This window comes from Sarcophilus harrisii, chromosome X (assembly GCF_902635505.1).
Source record: "Sarcophilus harrisii chromosome X, mSarHar1.11, whole genome shotgun sequence".
NCBI lineage: Eukaryota > Metazoa > Chordata > Mammalia > Dasyuromorphia > Dasyuridae > Sarcophilus > Sarcophilus harrisii.
Window position 1 is genome coordinate 61,770,160 of NC_045432.1, and position 20,145 is coordinate 61,790,304.

The 20,145-nt window shown below is 41.9% G+C and overlaps 1 protein-coding gene across 4 annotated transcripts in view; it reads left to right on the forward strand.

Annotated features, from left to right (window-relative positions):
• DACH2 (dachshund family transcription factor 2) overlaps nt 1-20,145 on the forward strand; it is a 426,169-nt gene that overhangs the window by 358,136 nt on the left and 47,888 nt on the right. For all 4 annotated transcript variants that reach the window (XM_031944518.1, XM_031944515.1, XM_031944516.1 and 1 more), the window contains 2 exons: nt 1,704-1,839; nt 4,010-4,090. In XM_031944518.1, the coding sequence (XP_031800378.1) occupies nt 1,704-1,839; nt 4,010-4,090 (217 nt within the window). The remainder of the gene's footprint in view (nt 1-1,703; nt 1,840-4,009; nt 4,091-20,145) is intronic.

Below are 20,145 nucleotides of genomic sequence, written 5' to 3' on the forward strand. Positions count from 1 at the left end.
CTTCCTGCCTATTCTTCCCCCCCCCCCCTTCTTTTGACCTTTATTTCCTCACAATTAGATGGAATTAGTACTACATATTGGTTGGAATTTTCAAAGTAAAGAGCAGAGATCATAAAACCCTCTAATGGGGGCCCAATAGTAACTGCATCCCTCTTAAAATACAAGAAACTGGATAAAATGATCAGCTGCTATTTAATCAGCTTACAGAGCTATAACTATTTCTATTCATTGACTCTATGGATTTCATTAAAGTTATTGTGTTAATTAAATGCCAGACAATTATAGAACATACTAATTGAGACTTAAAAGATATATAAGAAATACGTACATGGGTATGATGAGGAAGTATTATTGGCAAAATGGTGGCTATATGTATAAAATATCAGCTTTTCAATATTATGCATCTACATCAGACAAATACACTCTTCCCAGGGGATTTCCAAATTGTTTGTGCAGCCTTTGAAAAATTAATGTGAAAAAGGCCAAGCAATCTCTCCAATTATTTGTCTCCCTTTATTTCTGTCAGGAGTGTTTTGTAGTTAGCTTTATATGAATCGTTGTGTGTGTGTGTGTCTTGGCAGGTTAACTCCTAGCTGTTTGATATATTTAGTATTTATTTTGAATGGAATTTCTCTTTTATCATTTCTTCCTTTTTTTAGTATATGCTGAAGTTATTTTTATAGCCTTTTTTTAGTCAACTTTGCTATAGGCATTAATTGTCTCAATTACTTTCTTCACGGACTCTGGAGTTTTCCAAGTACGCTTACCGTTAACCTAGGTGGCACAGTAGGTAGAGCGCCAGTACCGGAATTGGGAAGATGTGGGTGTGAGTCGACCCTTACCATTTACTACTGGCTTTGTGACTTTGGGCAAGTTATTTACTCTGTTTACCTCAGCTTCCTCACACATAGAATGGGGATAATCCTAACACTTCCCAGGGTTGTGAGGACCAAATGAGATAATTATAACGCTCAGCACAGTGCCCAGGGAGTAGAAGGCACTATATAAATATTTGTTGTTATTATGCCACCATGTCATTTACGAAAAGGGTTCGTTTTGTCTCCTTTTGGCCCATGTTTCACCTTCAGTTTTGTGCTCGTCTCATTGTTAGGACCTGCCCTAGCCTGTATCTAGTAAATCTTTGAACCCTTGTGATAGATACCCAGGCATAGTTCGTAATGTCTTAGGTCCAAAAATCAGTCCCTGATATTGGATGGGCGGGCCAAGTTCCTTCCTTCTGGACCATCCTTCATCTTTTTTATGCAGAAGTTACCACCTCGGACCAGAAATCGTTGTAGGTTCTGGACCTATCCAAGCACATCTTCACATCAGGGAAAAATCCATTTTTACTTAGTCACTCCTTAGAGTTAAAGAGACCCTCTTAAACTGGTAGAAACCTACAAGATTAACATCCACTCTGAATGTATAGCACACAGATAGAAAGCTTTCTGATTTATGACGATTACAAAATCTGCTTGACACACTCATACACAAATTCATGTGCAGGAATGGTAGTCTGCCTCACATAAGTGTATGCCACAAAGGCCAAGCGTTTCTCACCTGTAGACACGGAGCTCGGAAAGGTCAGGCCGACAAAGGTACTGGTGGTTCCAAGTGTCTTACTTAACTCGGTCCTTCAGAAGCTTGCTTGAACATTCCTCTTTGTGCCCTCATGCAGAAATGGTTTCTCTTTTGGTTTAAAGGAGAGGATTCAGGAGAGCCCTTCCCCTGCTCCTTCTTTGGATGAGGGCCTTCGCCCTGTCAGCCTTGAATCTTCTCATCACAGCAGCAGCATGTCCAGCTCTCCTTCTCAGATGGACCGCACCCCAGAGAGATTTGGTGAGTATCTCTTCCTCCTTGTCCCCCAATACCCACCTCAACATTCTCCTTGAAAATAGGCCGATGATGGGGTGAGGGTTGTGGAGACATCTGTATTCTTTAATCTTTTAGTATAGGCATGGCAGATGCTAGTTACATTCAATGCCCTGCCACACAACAGAAGTAGAAAATCGGCATCTTAAGGAGCCGATGACCAGAAAGTGAGCCAATGGGAGTAATGCAGATTTGTATGAGTGGCTACAAATGTGGTAGCTTCTCTCCTAGTTCCTAAATGAATCATCCCGCCACAGCTAGTTTTGTTATTGCCATTGGGATTCTCCCTCCATGGTCTGTATCTCATATGAGGAGCACGGCTAAACTGCTTCTCTATGGGCTTTTTCCTTCCCTTATTCCTGCTCTCAGGCTGCCTGAACCTGCCCAGGTGTGGGAAGTAAATTGCTTACCATCTGGAGATGCACTGAGCTGCTGGACTAGCAAAATACCATTTCACATATAAGACTTGGAGAACAATAGAGCTGGGAAGGATTGTCACCCAATGCCTTACCCTCAGAAGGGACTATGCCTTTATTATCCCACCATGGGAAAGGGAAAAGGACCTCTGGTACAAATCCTAGTACTTGAGATCTTTGGGGAAAGCACATCCACTCTCTCAATTGGTACAGGATTTTTGCTCCCCCACCCCCTACTAAAACAGATAAATCTGCTTCCCAGTGAACTCTAAAAGGCAGGTATGAGTGCTCACTGGGCTCACCTCTTCAAGTGTTTAAGGCCTCTCGGGGATTGCCACCAATGAGATGAAGGGGGCGAGTCTGACCCTTGCAAAGGCCCTTAGTATCTCTGTGGTTCATGGCTGTAACCCCACCAGCCTCCCCTAAGGGTGTGGATAGGATAAAAAGCCGGATCCTCAGAACTGGAAATATAGCCCAAGGTTCTGGTAGTCTCTGAATCTGAAATCAAGCATAGGATTATCTCATTGGCTATCTGTTAGAGACTGACTGTCCAAGAAGAACTCTGAGTGCCCAGAGAGCAAATGAGGCATTTTCTTCTCTGTCTCTAATCAGACCCCAGATCTAATATCTCCTATAAATATACTTGAAGTATAGTTATAGAGGAAAACTCAGGATGGATTTCCCACTTGTTTAAACAAACATTTGAGAGAAATGACAGAAGGGATTTCTTAGACTTTTAAATCAAAGTACTAGATTCAATTATCTATGAAACTTCTAACTGGAGAAAAGGGACATTTCAACTAAATGGAGAACAATAAAAGAAGATACCTTAAAATCACAGTTCTTTTTATTCCCCCCCCAAATGTTCAGTGTTTATTCAACAACATAAGTGTTTCACTTGTTGACCATAAATCTGGATATATCTCATGTCCACTGAGTTATTTATAAAGTTAATTGGAGTGTAGGTTAGCATTTAATAGAGCCAGAGTTTAAAATAGCTCACTTTTCAAAAGGACTTCTAGAAAATAGATTGAGCAAATAAGACATTCATTTTTAGACACGACCAATGCGGGAATTGTTTTGCCTGACATTGTATATTTGTTTGTTTGTTCCCCATAGGAGCTGGGGGAGTGAGGAAACAAAATAGGAAAAGAAAGGAAAGAAAAGCTATTCAATGAGGTATCTTCAGAAGAAATCATTGACAAATAGGAAAACTTTGAAAGTTACCCACTGAATTAGTATATATTTAGGAAAAAGCACAATCTGTACATAATAGAGACCTGCAGTTGTGTGGACCATGCCCATTTTATTTAAAGTTAAGTTTGAGGTGAAACTAAATGAAAAAAAGAAAATATCACACTTATGATAGAAATGTATTATGTACATGCATGATTTATGTGTGTGTATATATATATATATATATATATATATATATATATATATAGTACCCTTACGCAATTCTACAATGCAGTTCCCTCCAATTCACAGTCGGGGTGGGCCGGAGGTGACGGATTCCTCTGGTTTCTCTATACCACGTTGACTCTTTCACACCCAGTAGGCATTTAATAATGAATGCTTGTTGAGTAGAATTATCTTGGAATGAAATGGAACACTAAATACCATGCTAATACAAAGAGAATCCTTTAATCGTTTGTGAGTTTCCTTTGTCTTTCAGTTTCATTTTTTTTCCAGTATCACTTAGCCCTCTCTCTTCTCCGTAGCTCTGATGACTGCCAATAGAGAGGGAGAGTTCACTGATCAAGATAATGGATCAAATCCAAAAAAGCACCAGAAGGAGAAAGGTAAGACCTTGCCTTTCTTTGTGGTATATACATCTCTATACTCTCAGTCAATGCTCTGCACAGCATTACATTTTCAGTTTTGTGACCGCTAATGAAGAGCCCTTTTAGCTTTAGGCCAATCTTGGGCCTGGCCTTAATGTGTTGATGAAAATAACTTGTATTTCTTAGCTTATGAATTAGACAGAGGAAGCCTGAAATCCCTCTGTCCTCAAGCCAAAAAGGCTCACCTTTTTGTAAGTAGGAACATATGGGACTTTGGGGCCTACTACTTATTTAATGGATGCTATATGATGTTGATCTTGTTTACGTGTACAAAGACACTGAGATTGGTACCTAAAATAGGGAAGTTCTTGGGAATGCAAATTCTGGTTTTTCCTCTGTGGTTGTGTTTAAAGGTCACTAAGCAAATACATCCATCAAGTCTTTCCATGGAAACCTTTGGCAAATGCTCTTGGCCTTGCTCCTGCTTTTGTGAGCACTTTTGCTTTCGGTGCCCTGTCCCGTGCCCCCTTCAGAGATGTGTGATTACCAACCACACACCATTCCTGCCATGGTAGCCGAATCCAAATCCACCCCTGATCCTCAGACTGGTGAACAAAGGGAAATCTCTCCACACCTCAAAGGCCAGGGTCACCTCAGAGAGCCCTGATTCCAGGCTAAAGAACGTCAGCTTCCAAGTGCTCTGTTACCATCTCCCAAGCTGATTTGATGGCCTTTTGGCACATCAGCACAGGCAACTCTTCCCTCTCCTTAGGATAGCTGTTGTGCCTGGGCTTCACACATTCTTGGCCTTGAGTTCAAGGGTTAACAGAAATTGGAAAGTCCTCCCTGGATTCAACTTGCTGCACTTGCTTACTAATGATATGGATGAGCATTTTAGGTTGGATTTGGAATGATGCATGGTTTTAATTTCATTGATCCTTGGTTGATTTCCTTGCCACATGTTAAGTCTTTTTTTCAGCCAGACCTTGAAAGGCTATACACCTGATGGGGCTCCAAGATGCAAATGATTTATTTCTGAGTGGTCATCTGTCTCTCATTCTAGGTGGAGTATATTAAATGCTTGCATTCGATTCATTGTAAGGGAATGACCTATAAGGGAATGCAAAGTTACATCCTGAACTCAAATTGGATTGCCTGTACTCAAAGAGGCAATCCGATTTGAGTTCAGGTTGTAACTGCATCTATGACCTCAAGAAATTGTGTTTTCTGAGAACACTTGTTTTATACCTAGCCATGGATAGTCTGACTGTCAAAGCAGTTTTTCTGGAGGTGATCTCAGGATGTCAAGGAGACGCAGGCTTCCTCACCGTGGATATATGAGGCGGGGGGGGGGTGTTAAATCTAGGATTTGGACTGTTTTCTAAGGTACTCATAGGTGACTCTTAGGAACAATCAGCTGGAGCCCTAGGACTGACATATGGCAGCTGATTTTAATAAGCTGCCCAGTGGTGTGTACTGGCATTTCAAGATCTCTTGCTGTGGAACAGCATAGTTTGCCCATTTCAATCAAATAGGTCGGTCCCATCTTTACATCCTAGTGAGGACGTTAATATACAGGGTAGCATGTTGAGCCTTAGGTTATTATGGACAGAGTGAAAAGCTTTTCTGCAAATGGCATTTCCTATGCCAAGTTGCACCAGTTCTATTTTGTTTATTAAGACAAAAGATATTCTCCTCAAATACAGTTTTAGTTATTAAAAGGGAATATAGTAGAAGTAGGAGTATCAACATTTATTAAGTATGACAAGTAAGCAGTTTATACGACTGTGGCAAACATCTGTTTTCACATCTGCTTTGAGTAATATCATCATGATTTTAAAAATGATTTATAGCTCTGCAAGCTATAAAAACACCAGTTTTGTTGGTACCTTGACATTTTCAGACAATGAGAAAATTCCGGGAGGTATGGTTAGGGTACACCTTGCAAGAATAGCCCCTGTAAAACTGTGTGACAATCAGGGTGACAGACCTCCCAATCTAGGGAGTTTCCCATCAGCAATGGAGTCTGGGTCCATTGGGTAAATAGTCTATGTCTGCTGGAGGCTTAGAGGACAGCCATTTTGGCTACCACATCCAGTAAGCCATCTCAAGGTGTCAGTTTGTGGTTTTCCGTGGTATTTGATGGTGGGAACGAGCAGGGAAAGCAGCTGTTTTTGACCTCTTTTGGAGCTGGATAGCACGACAAGCAGAGGGTGCTGGATGTGGCTTGTTACAGAGGAGAGGGAATTCAACCTACCCATCTCATCCCATGTAGGCATAAAGCCGATCCTCACAAAAGTATACCCCAAGGATGGGGATCCCACCCTTGCCAACCTCCCGTGTCCCACGGCAGCCCATTCTAACTCATTGTTAGTGCCCCTCTCGACACCAAGCCTACATTTCCTCCTTGTTATAGCCCTTCTAGAACTTGAAGACAACGATCCTGTCTTGTCCCTTACATCACATTCTTTTTCAGACTAAATGTCTTTTAACTAGTCTTCATGAGATATAAACTCAAGGGCCTTCATTGACTTGGTTGCCTTTTTGGCTTTTCACATCCTGTCTGGAAGTCAGGCCTCTCTTAATGCAACCTAATATTACACTGTAGTCATCTTGAATTTCTGGGCTATTCCCTGATCTTTTTCAGATCAGCTGTGTCTTCCTCCAGCTTGTACTTTTGAAGTTGACTTTCTTAACCCAAGTAGAAGACTTATCATTTACCCTTGTTGAATTTCATCTTCATAGATTCAGCCTAAGGCTCTTGCCAGGCAGAATCTTTCCAGGTCCTAATTCCGTCAGCTTGTGGTAGTGAAGCCATCCACCTCACTGTCATCTGTGGATGTCACGGACATTCCATCGAGGCCTTTGTCCAAAGCATTGATACAAACGTCAAAACAGCACAGGACTAAGCACAGATCACTGGGGCACTATACTTCATTGACATGGAACCAGTAATGAGTGCCCCCATTTAGTCACTTCTTAATCCATGTAATAGCACTCTCATTCCAATCTATACCTCTCCGTATTCTCACAAGAGTAGCATGAGATAGTTTATGAAATGCTTTCCTAACATTGGGGTCACCTCCAAAATTCCCCTCTTTTGCTGGCTTGGTTCCCCTTTTGGAAAAGGAAACAGGTTTGGTCTGTCTGTGATGAAGCCACAGCAACTTTTAATGATCAAACTGTCTTTTCTACTTGGTGTTCCCTAACCCTTTCCTCAGTGATGATTGAAATGTTTCCAGAAAGCAAAGCAAAACTCACCAACCAATAGTTTGCAAACTTCCTTCTTTCCCCCCTTTTTTGGGGGGAGGGAACCTAACTCTTAACTTTGTCCTTCTCTAATCATCTAGTACCTCTTCAATTTCTACAATCTTTGAAATATTGCTAGGTCGGCCTCTTCTCGCACTACCAGTTGATGGTGCTCATCCAAACCAGATGACCGGGAGGCATCACAGACTATTAGTTGTGTTCCTAACATCTCTCTATGGCCATCAAGTCTTTCCCGCCACTCTTTTGTTCATTTGCTTTCATCATGGTCTTTGGTGTAGGAAGCAGAAGAGGAATTGAGCAGCCAGCTCCATTTCATCTCTGTTGTGTGTCATCATCCTATCTGACCCAAGGTGCAACTTCCATTCCTTCTTTGATTGTCCTTACTCTCCTAAAAGAGCCAAAAGAAATAAAGCCAATGGCTCCTTTCTGTCATCCTTGGCTTTTCTTGCCTGTTCATTCTGAACGGTGGGACTCAACTCTACTGTGATAAGCCAGTGGCACAATTTTACACCCATCTTTTGCTTCCATAGATTCAAATCCAAGCAATCTCCACCGTGCTCACCACTCAATCATACCTTCATGTTATATAATGCCTTCACACTCCCAATTCTCCAGCCATGTTTCTTGTTTAAAGTGTACCCTGTTACATTTGTGAGTTTTACATCCTCCAAGGTCTCAGTGATAGTTGTGAGTTCAAATTTGCCTCCTTGCATTAGGACTCCAAGTTCTTGCTTTTTGCCTAAATTGTCATTATTTATAGATGGAGGTTTTAGCTGTGGTTTAACTAGCAATTTCTTCCTTAGGAGTTGTCTCCTGTGAACTTCTGGGTCTATTCTTTTTCCTCCTTTGCAGTTACTCTTTATGGTGTCTAACTGAATAGCGTGTGCATGTGTACATAGGCTCTCTCCTCTCCTCCCACCCCTGTTCTTTTTCGTTTAAAGCCCTTTTAATTAGTTTTGCAAGACCCCTGGCGAGTACATTCTTACCAGCCTTTGTTAGGTGTACCTCATCACTTGCCAAGAATATGCCATTCCTTTCTTTCAAGCTGGGGTCCAGAAGTCTAAATCCCATTCTCAGACACCTTCTTAGCCTCCCAAAGCAAAGTTCCTCGTCTGGACTTCCAGGCTTAACTAGGCAACGGTGAGGAAAACTCAACCTTAATCAAGTGAGCAGTTGAAGTAGGAGGTGGCTGTGGAAGGAGAGACGGGGCATAAGATAGGAGAGCTTTTGTGAAGGTAAAAAGCAGCAGATTAAGCAACTGATCTGATATCTGGAGTATATACAGTGTTCTCTTTTGGATGTGTTGAGTTTTTAATGTCTCTAATACAGGTCATTTGAAATACCCAGTAGGCAGTTGGTAATGTGGGACTGAAGCTCATATGAGAGATTGGCACTGAACGTATAAAGCCCTTTCATGAACACTGAGTTTGAATTTTACTTCTAATAGTTATAGTGTTTGTGTGCGTGGGAGGGGGTGGTAAAGGAGGGGTATTTTCCTCATCTCTCAAATGAGTGAGCTGGACTAGACCTATCTCTGAAAGAGTTACTGTCTCCTGTGTTCTGTGTACAAAGCTTATGATACACAGACACTGGACCCCCTTGACAGATAAAGAAACAGAGGCTTGGACACATTAAATGTCTTGCCGATAAATGTTAAGAGCAAAATTTTCTCCCGAATCTTCCGATTTACAGTTTGCTGGTTTTTCCCACTACGTTGTACATTAAACATGTGACCGCTTTTGTCATTTTGTGGTCTCAAGACACAAAACCTTTTGTTTTGAACCCAACATTTTAGATGGTTTGGATTTTAGTTTAGTTTCGAGTTGACATTTGATATGTGGATTGTGCGCAGTCATGTCCAATTTCAGCCACACTGTCCCCTTTCTCCAGCTATTTCAGAATTTGACTTGAGGTAGCCCCCAGAACTCCAGGGTCCATTACACCCTTGTGACTGTTGCTAAAGGGGTGCCAATTAGAACCATGGGGGTAATTTAGAAACCGTTGTTCCACCTGGTTGTTGGATAACTTAACTCTGGTACGACGCTTACCTGGAACAGAAGGATATGAATTTTGGAAGGCCTTACAAGTTGTTTTTACAATGAATTTTGGCTCTTTAAAGGAAGATGAAGTACACATTTGTGGGGCTCTTGGTACCCTTGATCCCTTTTCTTGATCCCAAATTGAATAGAAGGAAATGGGACCCCACGGAATCCACCTTTTCAGATATTATTTTTTTTTTAACTCACATTTCATTAGGAGAGAAAAAAGATTTCCTACCACTTAAATTAATCATTTGACAAGAGAGAATTAGATTGTTTACAGGGGCGAGAGGAACACAGACGAAACAGGTGCACAGCACCTGAAACAGCAAACGGCAAATGCGACGTGGGGATGAATTCTCTGCAGAGAGAACTTTTCTAACAATTAAAATGAAAGCATCCAGATGGGAGATGACGAGGAATAGGTAATGAAGGGAGGGAGCTAGATGCACCGTATGGAAAGTTCTGTAAAGTGTGGCATTATTTCCCCACACCTGCAGAACGTTTCTATGACTCCACCATTGCTCCAACACTATCTGGAAGGTTAGGTTGGGATGCCACCATTTGATCTCCATTTTCATCTTTTGGATGAGGAGGCACCAAAAGAGAAGATAAGCTATTCACCACACCCCTCCCTCCACATTTAAGGTAAGATCTGCTGCACTACTTGGTCATTGATCATGCATATTTTAAAATGATGGCAGAAAATCAAAGTACAGAGTTTAAAATGTAGATCCAGTGCCATCCTAATTTGATGTCTGTAACTTGTACAAGCCAATTCCGTGAGGTCAAGTTCTCGGGGTTCAGAGCAGGGATAGATAGATGATGATAAATGATTATGACAATTTCCTGTCTAGGCCAACCAGAGAAGTGAACTATATTACTTCAGAACAAAACAAAATGCCTTCTTGGACTTTCGTTCATGGTGGTGGGTTTTGTTTATTGGATTTTTGCCTTTGATTCAAAACTGTTGCTCCTGATAGTGGCCTGTGACATTTTTCATGCCTCTGATCTGCCCCTGTCATGACTTGAGATGACAAAATTTCGCTTTCCTTAAAAATATTCTCACTGGAAGGGAGGAATACTTACTGTTGGGCTTTCCTTAGACTGTCAAGTCAGAAGGCAGAGATTTGTATCATTCACTTGTGCCTCAAAAGAATGGAGCTCTGATAACCAGAACTTGGGGTAGGATTACACTGTAACTGATAAAAACCAAGAAGCTTATCAGAGGGAAGGGTGATAAAATATCAGTAACAGCAGGTCACAGCCTCCTTTGGAGGCAGTCATGCTGAGGAAGCCTAGGGCCTTTTCTCAGAATCATACTTTTAAAGGCTTACAAGAAAATACAAAGGATTACAATGGAAAACCAATTCTACTGAGATGTAGTTATCAAAATATTTTTTGAAAAGTTGACATTGGTCAGAAAAAGCCTAGGTAAACTACAAGGCAAGGATTTGCCTTCAGGACAAAGTTGGGACACTTATGAAGTCATCCTGAATTTTAAAAAACCCCAAAAAACTCAAGGCTCTGCACCTTTAAAGAGGATAGACTTTGGTTTGTGTTTATTATAACAGGGAAAATATTAAAAATGCAGGCAACTCGATATTTGCATTGCTAATAGAGTCTTTCAGTGTGTTGACATTTCCATTGGTTTTGAATGGCGTTTAATGCTTTTCCGTATTTGGGCGATGCTAAGAGACAAAGTCCCAACTAGAGGAGGACCAAGTGGGTACACATCTTTTCATTTGCTAGGTGCCTATTTGCATACATACCTACATATTCACGTATGTCTGCTGCAATAAATGCTTCTTTTTTCCACTTACTACAAATAAGGCAGTAGGTGCAGGCTTCCAAGCTATGATTCCATTGGTGGAAACTTCTCTTACTAATGCAAACAGACATCAATGCCCATGACTTACAGTCTAAGAAAGCAGATCAAGGTGCAGAGGATCAGGTCGTGTGACTTACCATATCTCAGAGGGAAGAGCCGAGTGCCAGGTTTCCTGACTCGAAGGCCAGCCAGACGAGCGTTTGTCCGGTCTACTACGTTGCCTTTTACTTAAGCGGCATGACAGTTTTCAGAGAAATCTCCATGCCATGGGAATTTCTCCCGGCGAGTTAGAATAAGGGGCAAAAAGAAGGTAGATTCTCGAATCTACCTTTGGCATACAAAGTATTTGAGTGTTTGTCTGAGGGAGTCAGATGGTCTACCCACAAAGAGGCACAACTTGGCAGGCATGTCAAAGACAGAGTACCTTTGAATTAGCTCCTTGATAACGTCACTCATTTTCACCACTCCACCTTGACAAATATGACCTGATCCTAACACTGATAATCAAAGAGACAATGCCAGTGGTGATGAGCATGTGTAATTATTCAGATCGAAGAGGAGAAAGTAGAAATGAAGGCTGGAGAGAACAGAGAGAAATTGCAAATAAATCAGAAACAAGGGATAGAGATCTGAAAGTACCAAAGCACTTTTAGCTCTCCGTGCCTCAGTGACCTACCTCCTTTACAAAATGTGCATATTTGACTAGGTGACCTCTAAGGTCACTGCCAGCTCTAGACAAATGGCAAAATAATTCCACAAATGAAAGGTAAAACAAAGAAAAGAATGGGAATTGAAGCAATATTTCTTCCATGGTAAAGAACTGTCCCGCTTTTCTCTCTAGTCCTGCCCCCTCCCCTTTTGTAGGGAAAGGTGAAAAAGGAAATTGGGCAGCCCTGACCTCCCAGGAAACAACATCCATAGGCTCTGGTGAACTAGCTGTAAGCCAAACCTCAAGCAGGCTATAGGGAGGAAGACAGAGGCGGTGAGGCCGTATGTAGTGAGCAGTATCCTGCCCTGAATGGGCGCATGATAGTAGGACACCAAAATTAAGAATCCCTTGGGTTCAAGCCTCATTCCCCTTATTTAAAGAATAGGGAACATCACTAATGTTTGGCTGGGTATAACATATACCAAAATGAGAAAAGTTTTCTGGAAACTCAAAATTTTCTGAGCTTTATTAGAGGATTATGAGATTGTTTGATGCCTCATTAAAGTGTAGCTGTGCTCCCGTGTCCCTGAGGGCTACAATAGCCTAGCTTAAACTCTGTTGAGTCCTACAGAGCTAGAAAGGATTTAAGTCTGGGCTTGATGACAGGCCCACGTGTCTGTTGTCTGAGAGTCAACCTAGCTAAAATGAGCAACATTCAGCAGCAGAGGCCTAGTACTCGTTTTTCACTCTAGTAACTCATGAAAACTGTCTTCAAAAGGAAGAAAGGCACATGACTGGGATCGGGGAAGGGAGCAACCACAATGATGAAAACCACAGACCCTTGAATTGTTGAAAGGAAGAATTGCTCCTTTCTTTCAACCTCCACTTTTGGGAAGCCCACCAAAGATATGACTTGAATAGTCTTCATTCTACAAATGTGTGTTTCATACCTACTGTGCACAAGGCCCTGAGCACACAAAAATGAAAGCAGAACAGTGCCTGCCCTCCCGGGGGGCTCACATTCCTCTGACAGAGACAGCTGGAATCATTGAAGTTTGAGTCTGCCCATAGACAACCATAGAGGTTGAGGATGTCACTTTGTGTTCATTGACAAACGTCTTTGTCAAGGGAGATGCAGATGTAGAGGGAAACAAATTAAAATGCTATTAAAAATCTAGAGTCTACTGGTCGAAAAGAGGCTGGAGGCCAGTGGATAGAGAAGTTCAATCGCCAATTATTCTCCCCACTCCTTTAATTGACATGCTCCTTTGATTAGATTTATCTTCCACATGCCATTCTAAAAGCAGTCCTTTACTTTTCCTTTATCACGCCAGTTTTCCATTTGACAGCATTCTCACCCCCCCCCCTCAGAAAATAGCAAGTAGTTTAATGAATACAAATGACAGGGGAAATGGACAGCTTGGAAAGGTGAAATCTCCCCTGCTGGTAGCTCTGACTCCTGGGGTGGGAGGCTGTGGAGGGATTGTGGACAAGAAAAAGGAAGTATGTAGGATTTAGCAACACTAGATATCCTCCACATATGGCTTGGTGGGCAACCTGGTATTTTGCCCTCTGGGTAAAAGAGTGCAAAATTACACCTAAGAAGAGATTGAACTTGCTGTTCAACTTGGGACATGGCTGTCCTGCAGCCTCAGACATGCACAGATCAAAAGGGATTTCAAGGAAAGGGAAAGCTAAGAGATGGTTTAAAAAACAAAAAACAAAACCACCCATCTCTTTGTAACTGCATAAGGTTTTGCAAGGGTGAATGTTGAAAATTATCCATGTGTATATTTTGAAGAAAAAAAAGCTTTAGTAAACAAAATAAAAAGACAAAGTTTAAAAAAAGAGAAAGTAGTGGAGGGTGAATATTAAAGGATATGCAGCTAGGATAGAATGATTTAATAATCCCAGGCCCACAGCTAGCATACATTTGATACTGTAGGAGTCAAAAGAGTATTCTGTTCAATGCAAAGAGCATTTCTTTGGCCCCTGTTACGGCCTGACCTCAGCCACAAAGACAAAATAGTCGCTCCTCCGCAGGACCTTGTTTCGTGTTGAGAGAAATGATCTGTACACTATTAGTTAAGAAGCATCTACTAAGTGTGTACTATGCCCCAGGTTTGCTAAGAACTGAGAATGAAAAGAAAGACAAAAGACAGTCCTTGCCTTCAATGAGCTCAGAGCTGAACGGGGAAGACAGCATGCTAGCAACCATGTACACTCGTACAGTCGAGATACAGACAAGAGATATTGGAAGCAATTGGGCAAGGGGAGACACTGGCAGTCAATTAACGTTAAGAAAGGTGAAAGGTGGTGGTTTTCTCTTATCCTCATGATAACAGGGGACCGTTGAAGCTCCCTGCCATGACACCAGTGTCAACACGGCAACTGTCTCAGAGCAGGGAGATCAAGTGTGAGACAGTGGTCGTCAACCTGGTGAGCAATGATGAAGGCCACGTAAATGGTGAGAAAGGGCCCCATGCAGAGACATTGTAGAGACCTGAGCAATACTGCCCATGTCCTCAAGGAACACCGAATCTAGTGCAGCCTATAAGCAGTGGGCACAAGTAAGCATAAGGCTTCTGACTAATGGGATCATAGAAGCGTTTTAACAGAGGTTAACTGGGGAAAGAATGCCATTCCAGACATGGGGGAAAGTGTTTGTGCAAAGCCAGGGCAAACAGGGGACACGCTTGGGGGATAGCACGTCCTCTGGGTTGCCTACCGAAGAGAGAATATATGAGGAGGAGGGAGGCCAAAGCCACTAATAGAGAGCTCTTCGTGACACAGTGACCCACTCTGTGCCGTGATTGGAAGTAATAGCCTGAGCATAGGGCTTTAGAGTTGTCTCCTAGATAAATATATATAGTTCACCACACTTAAAGGTAGAATGTTTCCTACATCAGTAAACTTCTGCCTTTTATAGGAGCAAAGAATTCTGAGCCAGATCGGACCTTGGCAAACAGCTAACCCTTCTTTTCCAAAAGAGAAAATTGAATGCAGAGAGAGAGAATGAAGTGCCCAGGGTCTAGATAATATGAGCTAGTTTAAGCATTAATTCTATATTCAGGAATTATTCTAGAAACATTTTCCCCATTGAGTCCAAAAGCTACCATTTTGCTAGGTAGATGATATTATTAACCCTATTTCACAGATGAACTGATGAGCAGAGAGGTTGAGTGAGTTACCTGAGATTGTGACTAGCAGATCTCTAAGGATGGGAGGTTACAGTCTCATAAATATTCATCAGATCCCCAAGAGCTTTCTACATTCAATTTGGTGAAGCCCATTAATAAGGTCAAAACATTTCTTCCCACTTCTTGTCACACTCATCACTGCCAAGGCTACCCCCCCTTTCCAGACTGGATTGCCAGGATGGCCATCCCCTAGATTTTGGCCTACAAACCTCAATTCTTATCAACAAGGTCCTCATTTCATACAAGAGAAGTTGCAGCTATGTGAAACCTCCATTGAGTTTGACTGATTGTTTCTAGTTTTCTCTCCTAGGAAGCAAATCCAGATGAGCACAGCTATATTTTTCTATTTATGTTAAGCACTGAGACGGCCCCAGAGACTGTCTTTTCCCTTTATCTGCACTGATCAGGAAGGCAGAAACTAAAACCCTGTCCTTCTGTATAATATCCACCATAGAACAAGGGGAGTCCCTAATCCAAAGATAGGATGAAGTAAATAAACAGCTAACATTTAGCATGAGGTTGGACATCGGAAACGGAATAGATGAGACCACGATGTAAAGGTTACTACAAAGTAGAGGCACAGGAAAGGGAAAAAAATTGAGACAGGTCCTCGTTTCCCCACTCCCTTGAGACCACTCTAAGTGTTATGGAGAATCAGGTAAGGAGGAAGCAGTATCTGGTAGCGATAAAGGCTTCCTTTTCTGTGCCACCACATCGGCTCTGGAGAAACGTTGAGGATTTCTGCTAGTGGCGGGGAACATTGTGTGGGCTGAGAGATAAGGACGTGACCAGTATGTGAACTTGAGGCAAGAGTTTTGGAAAAAGGGAGAGCTTCCCATTTTCTCTGCCATTTTTTGTGCCAGGGTTTGTACGTTTCATCTGTGAGCCGTCGGCATGTTTTCAAAACGGATAAATAATGATGTTTGCCACAGGAAACAAAAATCCTAAAAATATTTTTAAAGACTCTCCATTTTTGTTGATCAAGATCACATTAAACCTGTCGAATGAAAGGATATTATGGAAAGAAGGAAAGAGCTCCACTTGAATCTCTGCAAACCTTCTTCAATCACTCTAAACCATTGCCCCCCACGCAGGGCTCTTCACACTTTTGTCTGAAGTGGGATTGCTGGGCCGTTCTGGTTTCTGATGGCACTTTCAGTGATGAGGACACCTCTTGGTGCTCTTAAAAAAACACTAAAACTTAGCAATACAAATTTTTTGTCTTAACAGTCCTTTTTTGAATACCCCCCCCTTGCCCATTTAGAACAATATGAAAACTGATACATCGAGTAAAGGTCATTGATTTAGCAGCTCTATGTGGGGAGTGTGCTGAATGTGAAAGTCAGTTTGCTCCTTGGGTGACCATGGCAAGGCATTTACTCTCTCTGGACCTCAGTTTCTATCGCAATAAAGGGAGGAGAAGAAGGGGTTCCATGAGGTGATCTCAAAGGTCCCTATCAGCTCTGATAGGTGATGATCTAATGAACTTTAACTTTGCAAAGCAGCATTTTCAAGGATTTTAGTACTCAGTCAACAGAATGTCATGCTGGGTCTCATCCCAGGGTCCCCACTTGCCATGGTTACTCCACTGTCTGTTCTGACCTCTCAAAGAATGAGAGGATGCATTCTGCTAGATGGAGTCTCGGTGCTTTCTGAGGCACGTGAAAAAGCCCAGTAATGCTACGATATTCCTACATCCACACGTCTTCAAATGGATCTAGTACAAAAGAGGATGAGTTTGGCCTTTCAAGGTCTAGGATGCTATCACGGGTCAGTGTGACCGAGAAGATGGCCATTCGATGATTCAGCCTCTCAATGCCTGGAGGCAGTTAAGTGGCCCTTTGAGCTGGACCTGGAATTAGAAAGACCCAATTTCAAATCCTCCCCAGACACTTAGTAGCTCTATGACTATGGGCAAGTCCCTTAACCTCTTTTGGCTCCTCTGTCTCCTCATCTGTAAAATGGGGATGATTATAATAGCAGAGTCGTTATGAGGAACCAAAGACAAAACATACAAAAAGTACTTTGCAAACCTTGAGACGCTATAGAAATTGTAGCTGTCTTCACAGTGATATGAAATTGTATCTTTAGGAGTCTATTAATTTGAAGTTTCTCTCCTCCTCCTCTCCCCACCCATCTACAACAGAAGTTCTAGAACAGCCAGCCTGCTCTGAACTCCATCTGTATGCCTTGGGTTTTAATAGATCCCATTGGCGGAGAGAACTTCCTCCACACAAGAGTTCTGTAATTTAGTGTCTGAGAGCTCCAGGGGGAGCCCGGGGAAGTTGAGTGGCTTGCCTAGGGCCACATGGCTGCTATCTCTTCAAGGCAATAATTGATACTGAGATTTCTGTGAGTCAAAGCTGGCCCTCTGCCATGCTACTTTCTCTCAAACCTATTTTCTATTTAATTTTTCAGCATTTTTAAAAATTTATTTTATTCAATTGCTTGTCAAGACAGATTTGAGGACAACATTTTTAATTTTTTAAAAATTTTGATTTCCAAATCTTCTCCCTCCCTTTCTCAGAAGGTAAGCAATTTGATACAGTAAATCTATTTTTTTTAAAGAGATCAAAACATACACAAGTTACACATCTTTTTATTACTTGATTCCAGTTCATATATTAGGTGACAGAGTCTATGGAGTACACACGAAGCTGCCCATTCTTTAACTGTGTCCTGTTCATTAGACCAATAGGTCATCCTAATAGGCCTCGCCAACCAGTAGATCAACAAAGAAGAACATACATAAAGGGATTTTCGTGCCTTGTTTTCGTGATCTCCATCATATACCCGTGGACTTTTTATCTAGTCACCTCTCCTCTCTAATCAGAGACCAAAACAAGGCTTTGATAGAGCCAACACTCAGCCTCTGAGGTACTAGGATATTTGTTTCTCCCAGAATTGGAAGATACTACTTTTAAGTACACGTATGTGCCCTACTTCATAATTAGCTTTTCTAGTGTGTCATGGAGTTAATGGAAAGGTTACTGTTCAACCTGGGGTCGGAAGAGAGCCATTTTTAGCTCCTCAGTTTCTTCATCTGTTAAATGGCAATACAATCTTGAGCACTCGTTTCATGGGGTTTTGGAAAGATCAAGAGAGAGAATGTTTCCAAAAGTGATTTGTAAACCTTTAAACAAAAGAGAAAGGTAAGAATTTTTGAGATGATCTCATTCACCCCCTGCTCCATCCCTGTGAAACAGGTACTCCAGGTATGAAGATAATTTAGTTACTCCCCTACTATATAGAAGCCACTGTGAGCTGTGCAAAGACAAAGTAGGCAGCCTCTGTCTGATCCTCAAGGAATTTTACATGCCGTTTGGGAGGTGGGCTTGGGTTTTGGGCATCCCACTAAATGAATACAAAGTAATTTGGAGGGGAAGAGAGCCTGAACAAGTTAAGCGCAGGGAAGATCCCTTGGCAGAAGTGGCAGCTAAGCTAAGCCTTACAAGCAAGTAAGGATTCTGAAAGACCCAGGAACTTATTTTCCAGGTCCATGCAAATGCCCACCATCTCCCTGGAAGACCCCAGAGAGTGATTGATTGTGGGGTTCAAGGCAAGGAGCATGGAAAGGAATGACCAACCTTGATGCTCATGGAACCGTTGGCTCTTGTCTGTGCTGACGAAGGTTACAGGGTGTTAACTGACTGGGGCTTTCAGTTATTCAGAGGAAAATCACTCCTGCTGAGGCTGAACCTCCTATGTATTATTGGTCTATTTCTTGACTGGAACAATTTTTTCCTCAGATTTTCCTAATGTATTTTGCCTGGGGCATGATTTAAAAACTACCTTTCTGTACCCCCTCCATTTCAAGTGAAATACAACGAGGATAACAAACCAGCAATCTGTCACTTGTCCTTGCATCCTAAATTTCAGTGAAGGTGCTAAGTGTTAATATATTGAATTCAAACTCTCCAAGCCCATTTCTCTGCTCTGTGATTTCAAATAAATTCTAATGCAGGTAAACAGAATTTGAATTTGGAGAGAGAAAGCCCCTCAAGTACCATTCCATGCATTTCAGTGGCAAGACAAAAGGGTCCCTCTCTCTCCTCCCCAACCCTTCAGGGAATCAGCCCAGATCTGGGAGTCTCTGTGTTATGGTGCACCTTCCATAGACATGGGTAATCAATGGATACTCTGATGCTAGAAGCCAAGCATCACTGTATGGCTTTTGATCACGTGAAATCTTTCTAAGGTGATAAATGGATTTTTTCTTAGGAATGCTGTAATTAGTGATAAGAGCTTTGAAAAGAAAGATCGTACAGCCTGAGGAGTCTGAGGAGCAGTAACGATCCCCCCCCCCAAAGTCCTTATTATTTATCAAGCTTTTCCAATTTGCAGAATCCTAAGAAAAACATTTAAATATGGTCACATTTCTTCAATTAAGGAGTGGATTTCCTGGGGGTGGATGTTCACCTGACTCTCTCTCCCCTTGAGAAGACTGCTTGGGTTATATAGATAGAGGAGGGAATCTACATCTACTTGTCAAAATCAGCCCACTTCTATCAGTTTGCCCCTGTTTTGTTGAATTTATTTTTTGAAGAAATAAAACTTCAGAAGAATAAAGACTTATTCAGATAATGTGGAAGGTAGAATTTGGACTTCAGCTTCCTAGGCTCTTCTAAGTCCAGCACTTCATGCGGTGAGCTTTACCCATCTGGCCCGAGTCAAATGTAAATGCATTGACAGTGGCTGTTATTTGGTTGTCATTGTTTAACTGGTATCCCTGATGCTTGGCACATAATAGGTGCAAAATAAATGCTCCCCGTGTTAGAGCCAAAGCCAGTGTCAGTTCTTTCATGGTCAAAGGTGTCTCAGTGCCTAGTATTTCTGTAGCTGATCTCACAGTGCCCCTTGAGCAATAGCCAGTGTTTCACCTTCAACTGTGTCGGAGTGGCCTAAAACCTCCTTTACTGTTGAGTCTTGATCTTTATGACATTCAAAACGATTCTTATGAAATCCACATTTGAGTGAGTCCCACACTCTAGTGATTTCCTCTCCTTTTGCTTTTTCCCTGCCCCCACTGGCCCAGACTTTGGAAGAAGGGAGAGAACAAAGTTGCAAAAGGTACACTTTCACCC